At 32.7% G+C, this 21,789-nt stretch overlaps 1 protein-coding gene and 1 long non-coding RNA gene across 3 annotated transcripts in view; both read right to left on the bottom strand.

Moving 5' to 3' along the window:
- CARPB (Carbonic anhydrase-related protein B) overlaps positions 1 to 21,789 on the bottom strand; it is a 191,787-nt gene that overhangs the window by 106,829 nt on the left and 63,169 nt on the right. For both annotated transcript variants that reach the window (XM_081976655.1, XM_081976654.1), the window contains exon 3: positions 17,180 to 17,230. In XM_081976655.1, coding sequence (XP_081832781.1) covers positions 17,180 to 17,230 — 51 coding nt within the window. The remainder of the gene's footprint in view (positions 1 to 17,179; positions 17,231 to 21,789) is intronic.
- LOC145726831 (uncharacterized) lies at positions 8,656 to 9,481 on the bottom strand. Its single transcript, XR_014177693.1, has 3 exons — positions 9,138 to 9,481; positions 8,879 to 9,059; positions 8,656 to 8,815 (listed from the first exon to the last, which is right to left on the bottom strand). It is a non-coding gene; the product is annotated as an uncharacterized LOC145726831 (long non-coding RNA).

Here is a 21,789-nt window from a genome sequence, read left to right as displayed (position 1 = left end):
TTAGAGATACAGGGTGTTGAAATCTCCGAAACCATTTATCGTACAGAAAACAGCTTTTGTAAGCAGTTTCTACTCATAATAAGCCATGTTTCGTTCGGTTTTTCTTCTTTAATCATAATTGGTTAGGTGTACAAGGGATAGTGGGATTTGTCCCCAACTTGCACGCTACTGGAAAACAAAAACGGTTTTAAAAAAAGTACCCAAATTTGAACAGCTTAAGTTTTCTACACAAAAAAGGGTCAGAAGCTTCAAAGTCAAGAAAAATGAACATTTTTTAAATTTTATTTTTAATGAAAATGCAATGAATAATTAATTTTAGAAACCTGTATCAGTACTTGCAAATTACTATTTCAAGTAAAAAAAATCACAAAAAAGTTTACTTGGTTCAGTCAAACTTAGCAACTAGACCAACTCTTTCTATGAAATTAATTTCGTTTCTATTATTAAAAGTTTTTACTAGGGTTTTAATAAACGTAGATCCTCCGTTAATATGCTTGACCAGCACAAAAACTAGTCTCATTTTGTGATAATGGGTCCGGCGCTCATAAAAGCCCTCGAACGATTAACATTCATCAAGATAATCAAGGACCCTGGGGGATATTCAAAACGTCCCTTAATTTCTCCCTAACCTTAGCGAAAAGGCCATTGAAACCCCGAAAAGTTCCGGTTTAGCACGCGGAACGGGAGGTGTCGGACCGATTTTCATAATAATCGCACAAACGGACATTGTATTTACTTACTTACGGTCACATAACCCTCTTAAAATGGATTTGAAGGGATCGCCTACTGGTTTTGCGCCCGGATGTTTGAGGTTAACGCGCGGGATTATTATTTCGGTTTTATTGCCCGGGGGTTAAACTCTATTAGGCTTTAGTGCCCTGTTAAATTTGGTTAATTCTCCAAAAGACAAGCCTCTTGATTGTCTCGCACCTTGCCCAACCAAATAGACTTAAATTTTGATAAAAATTCTGTTAGAACAATACTAGTTTTAAAATTTGGTTAAAATCGTTAGTGAGCGAAAAATTCATATACTGGTTGGTTAAACTTTGAATCATATTTTTATAAATAATGGTTAACCTCGTAAGCTGTATGACCCACCCTGTATAAAGGGTTAGCCACTCAAAGCGTTCATTTAGGGAAAGGTTCATTTAAGGTATTGTAACGATTTTATAGTAAATAGAAAATGTATAACTAAACTAGCACAAAAAACCTAATTTTTTGTCCCGCAAGCAGAATAATAATTAGTAATACTGTAGTCTTTGTTTTAAGATATTAAAATTTCTGTTTTTTTTTTCAATCAAATATTAGCATTTTAGCTAAATATAATGATTTTTATTTAGCATAATGCTATATACAAAAACAATTACAAAGGGTATAAAAAACTTAAAATAAATTTTAAAAAATACATAGGCATCACAATATAAAAACTACAAAAAGTGTTCTCTAATTAATTTTTTAAAATTCACGAGGTTGCTACAATCTTTAATATGATTCGGCAACATATTAAATTCCTGCAGTCCTTTATATAACATAGAATTATACAATTGACCAGTTTTACACGAATCAGACAATATAAAATCCGCAGAACCTCTAGTATCATACCGGTGAACATCTTTAAAAAACTTAAATCTTTCACAAATATACGACGGTAACATCTTATTTTTAATCTTAAACATAAAAACATGCACATCATATAAAATTTTTTATCTACTCCTAGCATGGTAATCATTCATTACATAGCTCATTTTGAGTTACGTAATGAGCGATTTTACCGCACTAGTGCGATAATAATCGATTTTATCGCACTAGTGCGATAAAACAACTTTAAATGAAAATTTCTGCTGTAATTGTTTATTGAATTTAAACATAACTTTGATACATTTTTTCATATCGCCTTTGACTTGGCAGGCAACAAGCCAGATACCACGTTTGCGGCAGCTTCTTCAATATCTGACGGAAGTTCTTCAGACATGTTCATAACGAAATGCACTTTTAAAAATTTGTGACTGACACTGTTAAATTGTCGCTTAAGTAATATGTGGAAACAAATGGCCACCATAGCAACAACACCAAAACAGTACAGCGTAGATGACAAAATTTAAGGGTAACAAATAACTACCCGTAGCAAGCATATTATACGAGACGTTCCTAAATAGTTCACATTGCACAAAATATGAATTTTCTTCTTACTTTACGCTGCTTCTGATGGTCGTAGATAAAATGTTGTACATCACCCGTGGGGTATGGCAAATTAACGTACTCGTGTGATCACCACAACTCGGTCTACGACCTCGTCGTGGCAACACTCCCACTCGTGACTATAAAAATGCTCATACCCCACTAGTAATGTAAATAACTATTGTCTCACCGGTAAAATATTCAAAACGCCGAGCATCGTCGAAATAGGTGTATATCTGTTGCACGTTAATATTGTCCTCATTACACGATTTTGAACAATCTGGATCGCACTAATCTTAAAAGCAGGTAAACCATACAACAGGGTGGAACAAAACTGCAGGTGTGGTGCCGCCAGGCTATTATACAAAAGAAGCTTAGTTTCGAGTGAGAACTGTCTGCCCATCCTTGAAATAAAACCAACTTTTCTTGAAAATTTTCGTGTTACGTAATCTGCATGGTCGTGAAATTTCAGGCCGGAATCCAGAATCACTCCCAGATATTTAACCTGCTGCTCGTGCTTGATGGCGGTATTATTGATGACTATGTTTATACTATTCACATTCACATGTCTTAAGTTATACTTGCTGCCAAACAAACAGAATTTTGACTTTGATGTGTTCACACACAACTTGTTAACACAAAGCCACTGAAATAGTTTCTGTAAGTCATCATTCATCCTTTGTTGCATAAATGCTAAATCTTTACCAGTCACAGACAGCATGGTATCATCTGCGAACAGTTCCACCCTACAAACACGATAAACTAAATAAATTAATATTATTATTATTATTATATTATTATGGACATATTATAGCAATAACAAGCAAAATTCGTTTTTTATTAAAAATACAAAACTCTTCAACTTTTGTGTATACTTATTCTATTAGATTAGAAATAAAATTTAAAAAACTAAAATAGAAGTGTTGAAAGAAAAGAGGGAGATTGAGAGGAAAAACAAAAAGAGGGAAAAAAGAGGCTCGGAAATATAATAATTGCATTCTAACAAATAAAAAAAAAAGAAAAGTTCAGAAAAAAGAAAATAAATGAAGACAAAGACGCAAGAAGAGAACTTTTTTTTTCTTCCAAAGGATTGACAAGAGAAAAGATAGTTTAGATTATAGTATTTAACACTTAAAATGGTATATTCTGAGGCAGAAAAAAAATTTATATTCCGTCAGTTGTCATAAAAAGCAACCGTCAGGAATATAGACAAAAAAAATAAAACAAAAAATTTGAACGAATATATTTTTCTAAAAGTAACCAACATAACCTCAATAAAATACATATACATATTTGAAATCAGAAAACTGAGATTTTCCAATTGATAAAACCGGGTGTAATCAAAACATGTGTCAAAAAATTTGACAAGTAATTGCCATATATATATCAATTTTGACATCAGATTCTGGCGATTTACAAAACATACTACAACTTTGCAAATTTAAAGTATGCCCTCAGATCAAAGTTAAAGGAGTTAGCTATTGAGTAAAATATAAACAATCACTCTGTACACATGTCCCGGGTGACCCAATAAGACTGTTTTTCGGCCGTTATACATACTCAGTGAAAATTACTTAATTTCTCGACAGAAATCAAACACTGTCCACCTGTATGTAATATACTATTAAACGCGCATTTTTTTAAACAAAAATTAGATATACAGGGTGTCCGAAAATGAGCAAATGAAAAACCCCATTTTTTGTTGCATCTGGATATTTTTTATATGTATAGCATATTCTATGTCGATATTCCCATTTTTTATTTGTTTTTTTGAAAATACGTCAAGTTCTAGACCTATTTGATGTAAAATGTCTCGATACTCAACTGTTTTTGCTCTAGCAGCCTTGGATTGGCCGCCCCTCAGATCGAGTAGAAATTCCTAATTTGAGCGAAATTTTCATGCACTTTTCCAGAAAATCGTGAATAACTCGCTTATTTGAACCATCCTGTATATATGAGCCATATAACAAAAGAAAGCTAATGAATGGTACTCTCACGTGACGTTAAGCAAACACGGCTAAGTTTCCCGATTCGGCCGCTAGAGGGCGTCAAAATTGACCTTGGTTTTTTGTAGTTTTTGCGAAATATGTCAGGAACTCTTCAAGTAAGAGGTCTGAAATTTTTACCACAAACGCACCTCGAGGGGATGCAACCTTTACCTCTATGCGCTTTTTTGGTATCAGGCACCGTTTGTCCTTAAAAAATTAAAAAATTTAAAGGGTGGTTTAAAGGGACTTTTGAATTTATTTACAGATTTTTAAAATAAACTTTTACTGCCTAAATTCCTTCAGGTTAATGATACAAAAAATGACGTAGGGTACATTTTTTATAGGTTTAAAACTGTCAAAATTGTCATAATTTCCAGGTCATCCCCAAAACCGTGACAGTTAGGGTAAATGATGTCAAGGTAATATAAGTTGTCTCAGATTAGCGGCTGAGTACAGGGTGTCTCAAAAAAGTGAAAAACAATTTTTAGTTTCCGGGAATTATCTTAAAAACTGTTTGGTCAAAAAGCTTGAATTTGACACCCTCTAGCGGTCAAACTATCACACCATTGACCTTTTTTGACACCGTTGAAAAGCCTCTGGTCTGGACTATATTTTACCTTCAGTGACATTTTGTCGTAACTGTTAAAATAATTGAGTTATTTTAGGTTAAAGCAAAAATGGTTAAATCACTTTGAAGGTTTGTAAAGCTTGACTTTGACGCTCTCTAGCGACCAAACCAATTAACTTAAATAAGCATATTTTTGGAAAGCTTACGATCTGAGCTATTTTTTAATTTCAGTTTTGGACGTCAACTGTCAAATAAGCAAGTTAAGGACCATTTTTGGAAAAAGTCCACGAAAAGTTTGCTGAAATTAGGAATTTAAGTTAAAAATAAAAAAATAATTATTTTTATTTTTTTTAATTACTGTTTTTTATTATAGTTCAACACTATTTTCTCGAAAACAGCTGAATATCGAAATAGGATATGCTACATGAAAAATACCCAGAACTTTACGTAGAATCCATAAATGCAACAGGGTTCTCATTTTAAAATCTCAACTCGAAGGTCATATCTCAATTTTGGGACACCCTGTACATCAAACGTTTTCTTCAAAAATGCACCTTTAATAGTTATTTATACAGCAAAGGACTTAAACCATTTTTTAAGTAACGTGTTTTATATAATATTTTATTAAATTTCGAAAAAAAAATTAAATTACAATTCTATTAAATTTGCATTTCGCCCCATACTTTATGGACACACTGTATAAATTTCACATATTGTGGCACAATTTACAAAGATGTTTTGTAAAATTACCCTAAATCTGGCATTTTGTGTAAAGGTTTTTCATAATTGAGCATAGTATGACACGCATTTTATTATGAAATTTTCACTTGAAACTTCAACAGTTTTTTTTAAGAAAAGGGCTTGACTTGTAGCTGAAATGTATACACGATATAACGAGAGATCTTGTTGGTAAATTTTAAACAGAAATAATTTGCTCTACGTCACTGCAAATCGACCCTAATCGTCTGGAAAGCAACGGGTGAGCGCTACTCGAGACTTGACAAGCTGACGCCTCAAAATGAAAGATGTTTGACGCTTACGACACTAACAACTCGGTCAAAAATGTCTCCATATTGAAAGGGCTCCCCAATTTATTAGTTCGCCACCATTCCCTTGTTATAAATGAATCAAGGCCCCGATGTGTATAGAATTATTCAATTCATCATGGTGATGTTTATTAATAGGTGAAGTTTCGTGTAGTTTTCCGATGATTTGGGTAAAAGTTTGGCCAACGCTATTTGATAGGCGATTGTTAGCGGCCTGGCTCCGCTATTGTTTTACCGAATTTACGATGCCGGAAATTAACATGAGTGAACTGAAATGCAAAGTTTTCTCCCGAAACGCGTGTATGGTAGTGTATTTCATTTTACTGATTTATTGGATTGTTTAGAGGGTCGGGCCAGTGTTACTGCGCTTGTTTTCGTTATGGACAAAGCCCGACCAACTTCATTAATTAAAATTGCTTTACAGTGGTAAAAACAACATTCTGCCATCAAATTTCGGCTATCGCTTTAGGCGGAAGTCCGTATGCAAGAAATAGTGAGTGAAAGAAAAAAAAACAACCGAGCAATATCTTTTATTGCTTTCTTTGTCAACAAAACTCCGGATGGAAATAAACGAAAATAACGTAAGGGAAAATATGCTTCTATCGATATAGGTATGTGTCGCCGTCGGCCCGGAAAATACAACCTAATACGGGAGTACAACTTACATAAAGGAGAGAAATTAATATTTATTTTGGTGGCTAGAAAACAAATATGTTCTTCGGCTCACGTTCCAGACTGAAATTAAAAACCAATTCGGTTATTGCTTTTGATCGTTCGTGGTTCTCGGTACGATGAAAGAATTTTTATTTAAAGCTTCTGGATATAGCATTTATTAGTGATTTTTCCAATCGTCCAAATTCGAGGTTAGGATTTGGAGAACTATTAGTATAAATAAGAAACATTTATAGAATTTAATGTTAGATTTGTTCTCAAACGAGAATTGTTTGTTTATAAAAATATTTTGGAGAAAACTTTGAATTTTTGAATCACCCTCTTTAATTGCTTAGGGCCGGTATTTCCATCTGCTAATGAAATAGCTAATAATTATTTGGCCACTAAAGTGTATTCCAAAGATTAATTGTCGAATAAGATGCATCCCTAATTCATTGCAAATTTACTTGTCGAATTGTTATTTGATGGATTGAAATTGTCATTGTAAGATGAGTTAGATTTGTCATTCCTTTGGTATTCGTTTTGAATCTGTTTGAATAAGCAGAAGGGACGTATTTTGTGATAAAATGGAAATAAGCCATTTGGCCACTAAAATGTATCCCAAAGATTAATTTCCGAATAAGTTGTATCCGTATTTTAAGGCAAGTTTATTTGTCAAAATTGTTATTTGGTATTAAAAAAGAGGTTTTTCCATTGTCAGATTAGTCTGATTTGTTATTTCTTTGGCTGTTAATTAAACCCACCAAAAACAATCTATTGATGAAAAATTGAAAGACTCGTTATTTGTGATCATGAAATGGAAAAACCAAATAAGAAAAAGGTACTATAGAAGATTTATCATTATCAAATGTCTCTATGTAATTATTAGAGACACAGTACTTGTGCAACTATGTTCTAGTCTAGGAAGATAAAAAACGGATGCAGTAACTTGCAAGCAAAAAAACGAATAAAGTTGAGGAAAAATCAGATGAGAATTATATACTCAAAAATCGTAAAAAACAGTTATTTAAAAAAGAGCTTAAGTTCTGGAAAGAAAGTAGGTATTGAAGAGGGAAAAAACTATTTTTTAATAAAAAAAATGTAGCAACAAGTTAGGATGCTATAAAACTGAAATAGTATATTACATATTCAGGTGGAAAGTGTTTGATTTCTGTTTCTGAGAGATTAGGTATGGTTCATTTTTTTTTCCCGTGGCGGTTACGTCATCAAGTGCTCCGCCATATTGAAATTTACGCACGTCGTTTATTACAAGCTAGGCTATCCATCTTTTTAATCACCTGTTTGGACGTTGCCGTATTGACAAATTCCTCCTTTAAACCTCACAATATGTATCTTTCATTAAGCAATTATAAAGGAAAATGAGAAAACACTATTGTTTTGAAAAAAAAAAACATTCTAAGAATCTCACATGTTTTGCATGCAATAAATGCTTTTTTTTTCGAAATCTGTATAATTCATCGGTCCGTTTATTACTGCTACCAACAATACACCAGGTTCACATCTGCTCGTGGAAGATGTGGCAACATAGAGCATAGTCCCAACTGAGTCGGCTAAACATTTTGAGACTCGGAATTTTAAAAAGTTGAAAAACACCAACTACAAACATAAAAAATAAAAACTTAATTTAGGGTTGTTTAAGTTTATTAATTAGTGTTGTTATTGCGATCCCTTTGTAGAATTTAAGATATTTTTCTTCACCAGACTGGAAAACTTGCAACATTTGGTGGTAAACAAAGGCGGAAAGTTCCAATCAAACTTTGACTTGAGAACAACAATAACATTCAATTTAAATTATCTGGAAAGAACATCACAGATAGGTGCATTCAAACGAGTCATTAACAGCCCAATACCAACGTTTCAAGAATTACTCCATAAAATTTGCAAGAAAGGAAAGGCAATGTGTGTATCCTGGGGACTATTAAATCCTAAAGCAGTGTTTTAACTTATAACAGAATTGTTGGTGTTTTAAGAACTTGCTTCTTGGTTTTGTGATATAGATTGCTTATTTATTTCCTTTTGTAAATTTACCCAGCATTAAATACATATAAATTTGGTTTTGTTGTGTGATTTATTTAACATGTTTTTTCAATTTCAGTTCAATTTATTGTAAGATCAAGTAGGTACCTCAGTTAAAGAAATTATCTAATTTTATGATTGCTTATGAAGAAAACTAGACTTCTTAGATAAAAAAGAAACTTGAGTGTACTTTTTAAAGATTTTATTTGTATATTTCATAATGTGTAAATAATGCAATTAAAATAGTAATTTAACCTACTATCTGATGGAAAAGTATTTAACAGTAGCACCATCTGTTTCTAGCCTTATAGTCAGAGAAGATACGGCAAAATTTATAAGGGCTAATTCTGCAAAATAATGGCATTTGATCAAATTTATGTATTAAGTAACTTGTATCTTTCTAATATTACCTGAAACTTATTAGAAATTTGTTTTTTCAACACTCTGCATATGGATTTTGATAACACCATTATAACCATAGCTTCAAACACCTTTTGTTCAGTCTTTTAGAGCAATTGATAATGGGACTTTTTAAATTTGGACCCTTTCAAAGCATGATAAGCAAACTCCAGATTAGGCAAATAAAGGTACCTGAAACATAAGCTATTTAGTATTAGCAGCTTATTAATACCTCTACCAGAGTCCTTTTTATAGTATTAGGTAATTCACCTTGTCAGCTTCTGCTAAATACACCTTTACTCTATATCCATGTTTCTTCGAGAACCACTGGCTTGTTGAATAAACTTGGTTTTTGTGTGTAAAAACACTTCTTGGGAGTAAGTAAATATATGGGCTGTTTCATTGTGACAGTGTTTTCTATTAGAAAAGGCATCCTTTTCTGTTCCACAAACTCTAGTTCCTTCAGAATGTTTCACTGGGCCCCTTGATAGTTGTAAAGTGTATTAAGAAGGTGGCATTTTCAAAACTGATTACCGAAACACACACACATTATCTAGTCTCACACGTAGTATCGCAATTAAAAATAAGTTAAATCAAAATACTCCTTAAAATATTGTAAAATTTATATCAAAAATAAAAAATGTCTCTTTGTTTACTTTTTGTCAACAATGGCGGCCGATTTTCCGAGCTTTGTCGTCCTGATTCATTGCCGACGTGACTACATGACGTCAAAATTCTATCGCGCTCGGAACGCATGTAATAGACAAGAAAGGCAAATGATGAGGTAACCGCCACGGGAAAATAAATGGACCATAGTTTACTTTATCTCGAGACAGAAATTAAACTTTCTACAGTGGTCTGTATACTATTTTATTTTCAACCATTTATCAAAATCTCATCGAACTTTTAAAAAATCATTAAGTTGAAATTTTGATTGCTAATAGTCTCTAACAATAAGGTAGTATAGGTACGAGCAGTTATGACTTCAACAACCATAATAAACGACTAGTGATTTGTTTACAATCTTGACCACGTCATTATGGTGCTATTCTGTCTTTAATATTTTGAGCTGAAATGTTTCTTAAAGTGCTTTTAACATGATAATTTCTGAAGACGCATATGTTACTCATCATCACCTGAGCTGCGAGCTGTTGCAGAGGTGGCGGCACAGTCTCTTTAGTATAAAAAGTAAGCCCAGATATGACAAAACGCATATTGACAATCAGCCGGGTAGAAAGTGACATTTACCCGGGTGGAAAGTGAGTGAAAAGAGACTGTGCCGCCATCTCTGCAACAGCTCGCAGCTCAGGTGATGCTGAGTAACATCTGCGTCTTCAGAGATCTCCATGTTAAAAGCACTTTAAGAAACGTTTCAGCTTAAAATATTAAAGACGGAATAGCACACCGCCCTCTGTACAAGAAAGCCAAGAAGGTGCATGCCAAAAATTCCAATATGGCCGAAATATGGGATTGACAGTTTGCATTTGTTTGTATTGTGGAAATTGAGTTTTTGGATGATTAAATTAATTTTTAAGGTTTAAAGTCAAGACTTGGGATTACTTGCCAAAGTAATTGTTGTTTATATGTTTATTGTTCTAGTGAAAGTGTAGTTTGTGTTCATTTTATTGTGTTATCACTATTGTTATTGTTCCTTCATTGTTCTATAATTTGTGGTTGGTTTTTTAACTTAAATTCTATTGCCTCTACAATATGCCGTCCACTGGTTGTTAGCAATTTGGTGAAAGGCCCAAAAGTGTCAGTCGTTTACTTTCCAAAAGACCCTGCTCGAACCCAACAGTGGTTGAAAGCTTTGAAGTGGAATGATTTTACTCCAACACAATACTCAGTGGTAAGTACAATATGCTTTCTCATTCAGTAAACTTATTGCCTCTTACATACATTGGTATGTGACTTATGTGAGTTACATTTTGAGGCCGCCTGCATTTTGAGAGCAACAAAGGTTTACTCTGAAGAAACAGGACAGCTTTTAGAAGTTCCATTGGCACATTTACATTTTAAAAGAAAGGTCTTGATAATAATATAAAACCCATTTACCAGTTTTGCTTACCTAGATTCAAGGATTTCCAAATTTTCTTTGATTGAGCAGTTTTTACATTAGTTTGTTGTACTTTCCAAGACAAAGGGTTTTAACCAAACTTGCTTTGGCTGGACTTCATTGGATATAAAAAGCCATATCTATACATATCTGGATCAGGAATGAAGCGTTCTTTGATTTTTCACTCACAACTTCTAATCAACTACACGAAAAAATAAAAAAAAACATATTTTCTACTGCATCTCCATAGGTTTGTGTACAAAAAAAAATCCGATGACGCCGCCATTAAAAGTTACATTCTAGGCTTTCTTGTAAAGAAGGCGGTGAATAGCACAATAATCACGTTGTCAAGATTGTAAACAAATCACCAGTCGTTTATTATGGTCGAAGTCATAACTACTCGTGCACCTATACTACCTTATTGTTAGAGACTATTAGCAACCAATATTTCAACAGACTATTAGCAACCAATATTTCAGTTTTATTAGAAGTTCGATGAGATTTTGATAAATGGTTGAAAATAAAATAGTATACAAACCACGGTAGAAAGTTTAATTTCTGTCTCGAGATAAAGTTCACCTCGACTTCGTCTCGGCAAACTACCTAATTTCTCGACAGAAATGTTCCACCTGAGTATGTAATATGCTATTTCGGTTTTGGGATATCTCTGCAAATAAGGTTAGAAATAAATAAAACAAAAAATCAAAATTTCGATTTTTTTCGTATATCTTCTGAAGTACTAAAAAATCGAAATTTTTAAGACGATATTTGGTTTAACTTTAAATTGAGCAACTTTTCCCCAATTTAAACTTTCTCGTATCTCTTATACTTTCCGAGATCTCAATGGTGAGGGTCGAATTTGAATTACCCTGTATATTTACAAGGAAGCTTATTAGCAGATGGAAATACCGGCCTTTACACGTTATTTAGTCTAGTTTTGTCAACTGGGTGTCTAATTTTTCGGAGTTTTTTTCTGAGATTAGTGCCCTTATCTCTTTTGGACATGCAGCTTGCTGAATTATATTAACAAATGATTTTTCCAATTAAAATTCCGCCAAAAATCAGTGGGTTGGCTAGTCAATCGTGAGTAGGCTTCTTTTTGCAAGATACTGTCTCTCAACCAAAAAAAAATTAGGTTCCTGGGTAAAATAAAGTTTCTTCTTCTTTCATCTATATCAAGGATACATTTCGAGTAATAAAAGAGTCGATCAAGTCAGAAATTTTATTAGAACCTGTATGCCAATGAGTAGGTTTACCAGTTGATAAACTTTTGCAATTAAGCTGGTTTATAGCATCAATCCAATCCCCAATTGGTATGTTTAGCATTGAAACCTCCTACAATTCATACCTATTCATTTTTATATTTGATTATCCAGTATTTGAATAAATAACCTACATGAGTCAAAAAATACAATTTTTCTTGAATGTGGAACTTAAAACAGGGACCTAAATTAGTCACAATCCAGAAATATAAAGACTGTCTGAATGGCAGTGCGAAATTATCAAGCAGAGGGCGAAGTAAATTCGAATTCGTTTTTCTGATGTCTTTCCTCTATGGATTTCGTGCAAGTCAATCGGAACGAAAAGAACGGCGTTACACACGAACCGGATCGGTTGGATTCGGTTTTGGTCTATTCATTTCCTATCTTTCAACCGGTGATTGATGTGGCACGACTTATTGTTCGATTTCGCTTAATATTTCCCGACTCTTACGTGCCGACGAAGGCAAATTAGCAAATTGCCGCCTATAAATATGGATGCTAGTAATTTATGCGTCCGTTCGTGAAATTTGGTTTTATTTCCGGTTTTGACCGCGCGATGTGGTTTTTTTTTCCTACCTTTCTGCGCAACACCGAAACATGCAATTCTATAGACGTTCTGCTGGCTTAATACACTAGAAAATGTAGGATTTTCCTCCATGAGTGTTCTAATTTTAACCGTATCTAGTTAAATGTTAATAAGTTTCCTTAAAATTGGATCTTTGTCGATGGCGACAGCTTGAACTGACTACAATCTACCCTCGAAAGCGTCAGTGCCGTTCGTTTTTAACTAGCTACATAAATATTCTAATGATGTAATAAATTCTGTCTCTTGCTATATGAACAATGAACTATTCCTCTATAGATTGTATGCAAAAACCCAAATAAAAAAACTCATTCATTATTCAGCAATCCCTCTTATTCGCATTTTCACTCATAATCTTTTAATAGTCTTTATCTACTCCTAGCATGGTAATCATTCATTACATAGCTCATTTTGAGTTACGTAATGAGCGATTTTACCGCACTAGTGCGATAATAATCGATTTTATCGCACTAGTGCGATAAAACAACTTTAAATGAAAATTTGTGCTGTAATTGTTTATTGAATTTAAACATAACTTTGATAAAACCATGAACAGACCTATCTTAAATAATAACTATATTTTACTTTTTATGAATATTAAAAGTGAAATGAATTCCTGAATTAGAAAGTTCTTGGATCGAATTTACACAAAAAAAAAAAAAAAAGGCTGGATGAACTATAGGTTGATGCCAAGGTTTCAAAGTACACGAGTAACACTTTTTCTTGAAAGGGACTCTTCATGTTCTTGGTCTCGCACCAGGTGACAAAACGTTGATACATTTTTTCATATTTCTCCTTTGACTTGGCAGGCAACAAGCCAAATACCACGTTTGCGGCAGCTTCTTCAATATCTGACGGAAGTTCTTCAGACATGTTCATAACGAAATGTACTTTTAAAAATTTGTGACTGACACTGTTAAATTGTCGCTTAAGTGATATGTGGAAACAAATGGCCACCATAGCAACAACACCAAAACAGTACAGCGTAGATGACAAGATTTAAGGGTAACAAATAACTACCCGTAGCAAGCATATACGAGACGTTCCTAAATAGTTCACATTGCACAAAATATGAATTTTTTTCTTACTTTACGCTGCTTCTGATGGTCGTAGATAAAATGTTGTACATCACCCGTGGGGTATGGCAAATTAACGTACTCGTGTGATCACCACAACTCGGTCTACGACCTCGTCGTGGCAACTCTCCCACTCGTGACTATAAAAATGCTCATACCCCACTAGTAATGTAAATAACTATTACCTACGACCGTCAGTGTAAATAGCCAATTACGTATAGTTTTCAGTTACGTATTGACCCGCTTTACTCACGGTTGTAAAAAACGCCCAATTTTAAAGTAATAAAGGAAGAAATTGTTTCCGATTTATTTTCTTGTTTTGTCAGAGTTTATTAAATATCGATCATCGCGTAATGCCTTGTTCATAAGGTGTTAAGTAATAAATTTTAATAATTGTAATGTCATTATTATTAATAATTATTGTAAGCACAACACTAACAATAAGATAACATGTTTCTATAAAAAAAACATAACATTTATCTTCAATAACATTAATACTTATGATTAGTATAAATGTAATGTTATAAACGTTAAAAACACATTTTTTCCATTGAAAAAAAAAATATGTCACACGTGCTCTTGACATTTTACAAAATAGAATTATACACTCGCTGGCTTAGTGCGTATATAACATTTTCCATTTTGTGTTTAAAATGCTTCTTACAGCACTAGTTAATTAATATACTATTTTGGAACGTTTTCTTGACCCTACAAACCACTGAAAACTGTGGTCGTTCCTTAAAACATTTTGTTATCAAATTTAATTTTAAACTGATCTTTATTCGAAGTCGCTAAGCTAAATAGTGACCGTGTTCAGTAAATAAACTCACTCAACATGTTTGTGCAAATTGGTCTAACCAAGCGGATTTGGATCATAATTTGCACGTACAAAAACAGGATATTTTCAAAAAGAAACGTTAAGAAGTGCTTTAAAAGGCTTAAGACTTTAAGACCTAATGCTTTAAATAGTTGTAGAACAATTGTAAACGTTACTGGCAACTCTTTGAAGATTTTCGGTAGCATCTGAAGACATCTAACATTTTTAGAATCATTCTAGAGGTTTCTAAAAGTTTTAGAAGATTTGTAGAAGTTTCTGGCAACTTTTTGAAGGCCTTCAGTATCATTTAGAGGCTTTTGATTACTTCAGAATCATTCTAGAGGTCTCTAGAAGTTTTGGAAAGTTTTTGAAAAATTGTAGAGACTTCTGACAACTTTTTGAAGGTTTTCAGTAGCATTTGGAATCATCTAACACTCTCAAGGCCACTGTAAAGGCCTTTAGAAGTTTTGGAATAATTGTAGAAGCTTTATGCAACTTTTTGAAGGTTTTTGTTTGTTTCAGTAACATTCTTGAAGCCTCTAGAAGTTTTAAAATGCTTTGAAGAGTTTTCAGTAGCATTTGTAGGTTTTTGATTGCTTTAAAGTCATTTTAGAGACTTTTGGAAGTTTTAGAATTTGAGCTTTATATCCAAACTGGGCAAAAGTTGGTCCGTTTTGACGTTTATGGCAGTTGTCACATGATACTAAAACGCCATTTCCTTAGACACTGACTTGTCAAGAGTCAAATTAGGAACTATAAAATTCTTCCATACCGTGAATTTTAGAAATTCATGCCTAAATTGGGCAATTTTTTTCAGAATTGACGTATCTGATAGTTAGCACGTGATACCAGAACACTATTTACCTAGATAATGGCCTATTAACTGTCAGATTATAGATCAAGAAGCTATTAAACACGTATTGTGTCCAACAGTATAAAAAAACCGAACCTTGATTTTTACCTCTTCGTTTTGGTTGAACAAACTTTGACGTCTGTGTCAGCAATCACGTGACACTAGAACACTATTTAATTAAACGATCACGTGACAATAGTCAAAATAATGTCCGAGAAAGTAAAAACCTACGACTTGTCTCGAATACTTCAAGAAAACTGTTTCATACTGTGACTTTTAAGTCTTTACTTTACTTTACTTTAACTTTGATGTTTATGATAGTTGTCACGTGATACTGGAACACTATTTCCTTAGATAGTCACTTGACAACTGTCAAAATAATTGTCAGAAACCGATAACAAAACACGTCTTGTTTCGAATACTGCAAGTTATCTATTATGCTACACTGTAATTTTTACAGCTTCATGCCCTGATTGGGTAAAGTCTGACAGTTTTGACGGTTGTGATAACTGTCACATAAAACTCGAACACCATTTACATAGACAGTTACGTGGAAACTGATAAAAAATTGTTATGGAGTCAAAAACCATGTTTTCTCTTGAAAAAGCTGTTTTAAACTGTGATTCGTTGCAGCTCTTTGTCCACATTGGACAGTGTTTGACAGTTTTGATGTTTATGATAGTTGTCACGTGATTCAGGAACACTATTTCCTTAGATAGCCAGTTGACAACTGTCAAAATAATTGTCAGAAACCGATAACAAAACACGTCTTGTTTCGAATACTGCAAGTAATCTATTATGCTACACTGTAATTTTCACAGCCTCATGCCCTGATTGGATAAAGTCTGACAGTTTTGACGGTTGTGATTACTGTCACATAAACACCATTTACATAGGCAGTTACTGTTAAAATAATTGATATGGAGTCAAAAACCATGTATTTTCTTGAATACTGCAAGAAAGCTGTTTTAAACTGTGATTCTTGCAAATCTTTGCCCACATTGGGCAGTGTTTGACAGTTTTCATGTTTAGGACAGTTGTCACATGTCAGGAAAACCCATTTACTATGACTCTATTTTAATGCATGAGAGCATATCTCATCTTCTAGGTCAGAAATATGAATCTGGTAAGCAAAACGGTCATAAAACATAAATACACATTCGCCTCCGACAACATAAAGCCGGCTTTAGCGGATCTTTAAACTATAACACGGCGCTCCGACACCGCACAATAAAATTGTCGCAAAGTTTTCATTCATTTAAAGTTTCCTTCATTAAAAACGTCAAAAAGGCCATATATCAATGGGGGGCGGCTGTTTTGTTGAGGCGCACAATGCAAGGAAAACTTTCAGTGATTTATGAATTTCGTCGGCCGCCCAGTTCTTATAAATATAAATATTATCGCCGTATCAGCATGTATTAACGCAGACTTGACGTGCGGATATTCTTCCGATACCCGGTTGCGGACCGAGAGGTTTTCGGTGCTGTTATTGTTAAAGTTTCGGAATTGATGATGTCGGATGCTGTTATCGGGACTCCGTGAGGGTAATTTATATAGAAATAGATGAGGTAGAAAATGGAACGCTTTATAATCTGTTGAAAAACTATCACTTTCGACTAATAGTAATAGTAAAGTAAAATATTTCGAGTATTAGAATAAACTTACCTGATATGCCATCGTATGTCCACCATTCTTCCCAGCTAACTGCAAAGGCCACTAAAAATTAAAACAGATATTAATTTGATATCCATTAGTTAACTAATGTTTAAAAAATACATGACAAAAAAATGACACGCTCAAAAAATTTTGTTTCTTCAATTTACATAACAGACAGCCATTATTGGTTGACTTGAAACTAAAATACTCAAGTCTTAGAAAACTGCTACTTTTTGTAAACGTGTAATACATCTTTAAAATTAACAGTTATTTCCTAAGAGTTTAGCTGAGAATTTAGTTTTTCTGGTCTTTATTCTGGCAACCAAATTATTTTGTGCTTCCCAGCCTTCTTCAGTTTGGTAATTCCAGTGTTACTGTTCTGTAGACTATGCTGTTGGAACTTTAGTTTTTGAGATATAGAGCGTTGAAATTTTTCAAATTTATTTAGAATTGTGTTCCAACTCTAGCAGATTTTCAGATATTTTTCTCAATCTACAATGGTTACGTTCTCAAGTTTACATTAACGTAACTAACAATCGTAAGAATGTAAGAGATGATGAATCTTTTAGTAGCAACGTATAGGATTTTTCCATAAACAACTCAAAATATGATGTCCACTTTCGAAAAAGACAGTCAAAAAATGAAGAAAAGTCAGAAATTCAATAAAAGGCCAATTCAGTCAGTATTTTCGAAATATACAAAATGAAACCTGAAGAAGTTTTTCGATATCTTATTATTTTCAAAATATCCGCTCTACAAAGGCTTGCAAGAGCGGATATCACAAAAACTATAACCGATATAGAAAAAATTGACTAAGTGAAAGTTGTAGCAAATTTAATCAAATTTTAATTTGTATAGTGGTCATGTCTGTAGAACACACAGTTTCCGAGATATAAACATAATTTTGGCTGAATTTTATGTAATTTGTAATTACAGCATTTTTTAATGCCAATACCACGTAGAGGTCTCTAGAAGTTTAAGAATTCTTTGGAAAGTTTCACAATAATTGTCGAACCTTCTGGCATCTTTTCAAAAGTTTTCAGCATAATAAGAAAGAAACATAGAAAACTCCGTAATGTGGATTTTTAGAGCTTTATGTCCAGATTGGGCAAAAGTTGGTCGGTTTTGACGTTTATGGCAGTTGTCACATGATACTAAAACGCCATTTTCTTAGACACTGACTTGTCAACTGTCAAATTAGGAAGCATAAAAAGTCTCGGCTAAAGTACATTTTGTGTCTAACGCTACAAAAAAACTGTTGCAAATTGTGCTTTCCAGGTTGAGCAAACTTTGACGTATGTGACAACAATCACGTGATATTGGTACACTATTTAATTAGACAGTCACGTGATAATTGTTAAAATAATGGCCGAGAAGCTAAAATATTAATTGTTAAAAAGCTAACAACTACTTTTCTCGATTATTTCACATAAACTCTTCGATACCGTGATTTTTACAACTCATGCCTAAACTAGGCAATTTTTTTCAGAATTGACGATATCTGATAGTTGGCACGTGATATTAGAACACTATTTACCTAGATAATGGCCTATTAAAACTAGATAAAGCCTAGTAAAAATAATAATTAACACTCCATGAAGATTGTATTTTCCCAATCTAACGTAACGAAAATAATCACCCTAACCTGAACAATTTCAAAGACAAAGAAAAATTGAGGTAAAACAGACCTGAAAAAATTTAAGTCTACTTGACAATACTAAACTGCTTGAAAAAATTGGAAAATTGCTTAAGTGTCAACATTTTCGAATAGCCTGCTAGAAAATCAGATATAATAATTTCATTTAAGCATTTACAAGATGTATTAGCACGTAATATACGAAATTTCTCCAATTTTATTAGCAGCGAATACGGAAAAGAAAATAATCAGAATAATTGGCTTTTAATTACTTTAGCATTGAATAAACATATAATATTTTCTTTCTTTTTCTTTGCCTGGAATAACATTTTCTTTTGTTCCATACAAAAATATTTAACACTAAAATGCTCATTTTGATAACTGTCGATCGTTAACGAACGAATGGTAAAACCTATAGTCAAAAATAAAAATATTGATATTTTCCTGGTATTTTATTCTATTCCAAACTTTAAAAGGTAGTTTTGTATGAAATTATTGGAATATTTATTGGATTTTTTACTTTTAGCAAAATGTCAAGTATCTTGCTGAAACTTGCTCAGAAAAATAACCAGATATTGAAATGCTTTGCTCTACTAATGTATGACCAAATCCTCTAAACCGATAAAACATAACTTCAATTCAATATTTAAACACATTGATGGCTTTTACATTTTGATGAAAATTTAAAACCAATCGATTCCACCTCCTAAGTGAAAATGCACGAGAACATTATTATTAATATTTACAAAACAAATAGGTGGAGTTTAATTATTTATTAATGTAAAAAATTTAGTCACGTTGATTAATTGCTTGTTTGTCAATATATTTATGTTTTCAGCAAAGCAGCCTATTACTTAATAACTTGTGTTAAATGGTCTGAATACAAACAAATCAATAATTAGGAAAATGCCTAATTGGCCAAATTTTAGTTGTAAATTGTAACTGTTTATTTGTATTTATGTACAGAAAATTATAATTTGTTGCTAAAGAGGAGAAATCTCATGCAGTTGACTATATTTTACCTCATATTTTAACAATTTGTTAAGCTCAATAATTTGATATGCATTTCTTTGCACTAAAACCACTGTTCACCAACACAAATAACAATTCCTGAAAGCTTTATTTGCATGAAAATATGTACAGGTTTAGTCCGTATATTTAGACAGTTTTTTGGCGACTTTTGCAAAGATCTTCTCTTAAATCACCAAAAAATCTTATAGAATAATTGACAGATATTATTAAATTGACAGGTGTCAATTTTTGCCAGCTGCAAATTTAAATTATCACGATGAATGTGCCTTTACAATATCATCTTTTCTAACTGTTTAAATGTGATTTAAAGACTTTTTAGGTAAAAGACGACATTTTTCGGATTACATGACTGTTGTTGACAGGTGTCAATTTAACTTTACAGTTTTGTCAGGTGCAAATTTAAATTGTCCCGCTCAGAAGACGTGCTTTTACAATTTCTGCGTTTCCAGTTGTTTAAATGTAATTTTCAGACTTTTCAAGGTTAAAGATGACGTTTTTCTGATCACGTGACTGTTGTCAACAAGCATCTACTTTACAGTTTTTTTGCTGCGAATTTGAATTGTCACGATCTCGTAACGTGCTTTTATACAGGGTGATTCCAAAGTTGGAGCTTTCCTTTCACCTGCCAATAGAAAATTTTTTTTTTTTTGTTTATGAATTTTCAAAATATGAACAATAACGAAGATACAGGGTAATATACAGGGTGATTCCAAAGTTGGTGCTTTCCTTTCACCTGCGAATAGGACTTCAAAAAATAAGGTTTTTTTTCCTTTGACGCTTTTTCGAAATATGAACAATAACGAAGATACAGGGTGTCAAAGTTTTACTGAAAAAATAATAATTTAATGATTTTGGCTAAACCAATTGAAGTAATTAAACAAAATTTTGTAGGTGTCAATAGTTACGTGGAAAGGAAATTTTCCAAGAAATAACAATTTTCTTGCGTTTACCAGTGGCGTGCGTATAATTTTTTTAAAACATTTTCAAAAAAAAAAAATATTACCATACTGGTTTTTTTCAAAATAAAATTTATTATTGAATTCCTTGTTCAATTCTAAAAATAAAACCCCTTTTATTATTTTTTGCTACGACGCACCATTTCCCAGTAAAAAAATAAAACCGTCTTAATGCGTGCCTAAAATTAAATGCTGTTTTAATTTAAAATGACTAAAACTATTAAAAATTAGTTCAAATGCGGCTGAAATCTTTTGTTTTTGTTTATGTCTGTTGATAAGGAATAACCTGTAGTTAGTTAAAATTAAATTGAAGTTATTTTTTATTTTGTTTTTTTTCAGTAAAACTTTGACACCCTGTATCTTCGTTATTGTTCATATTTCGAAAAAACTTATTTTTTGAAGTCCTATTCGTAAGTGAAAGGAAAGCCCCAACTTTGTCACCCTGTATATCAAAAAATATAAAGTTTTCACCCAGCTACTGAGACCTACAAAATTTTGTGTGTGTGTTTAATTACTTTTCAAGGCTTTTCTAGTTAAAAAACGGCGTTTTCCTCATCACATGACTGTTGTCGACTAGTTTCAACTTAACTTTACAGTGTTGCCAGGTGCAAATCTAAATTGTCTTGATCTTGATGATGTGAAGTGTTCAAAAATGTACAATGATTTGGTGGAGAAACCATAATTTTCCTTACTGCGATGTTGTCAAATATAGGCTTACTTACTTATAGCTGTTACACTGTTACGCAATGAGTTGTACAATTAACATTGAAGTACAATTAGTTACAATTAAAAACAAGCTTTGCCACCTATACTAATCGGATATTTAGGCTACCAAAAATATTTTTATGAATAAAAACAATAAAAATCAGTTAAAGTTTTAAATATTAATAACGAAAAAAAAAGCGTCTGGCAACGTGGCATAATTCACAGAGGATAACTGATATTTGACAGTATGTAGGTCAACTTCAGATGTCATTCAATGTTCCTTCAATTAT

Source organism: Ips typographus, linkage group LG3 (assembly GCF_016097725.1).
Source record: "Ips typographus isolate SLU linkage group LG3, UJ_Ityp_2.0, whole genome shotgun sequence".
NCBI lineage: Eukaryota > Metazoa > Arthropoda > Insecta > Coleoptera > Curculionidae > Ips > Ips typographus.
The sequence above is the reverse complement of the archived record's forward strand: the minus strand, read 5'-3'. Positions and strand labels throughout refer to the sequence as shown.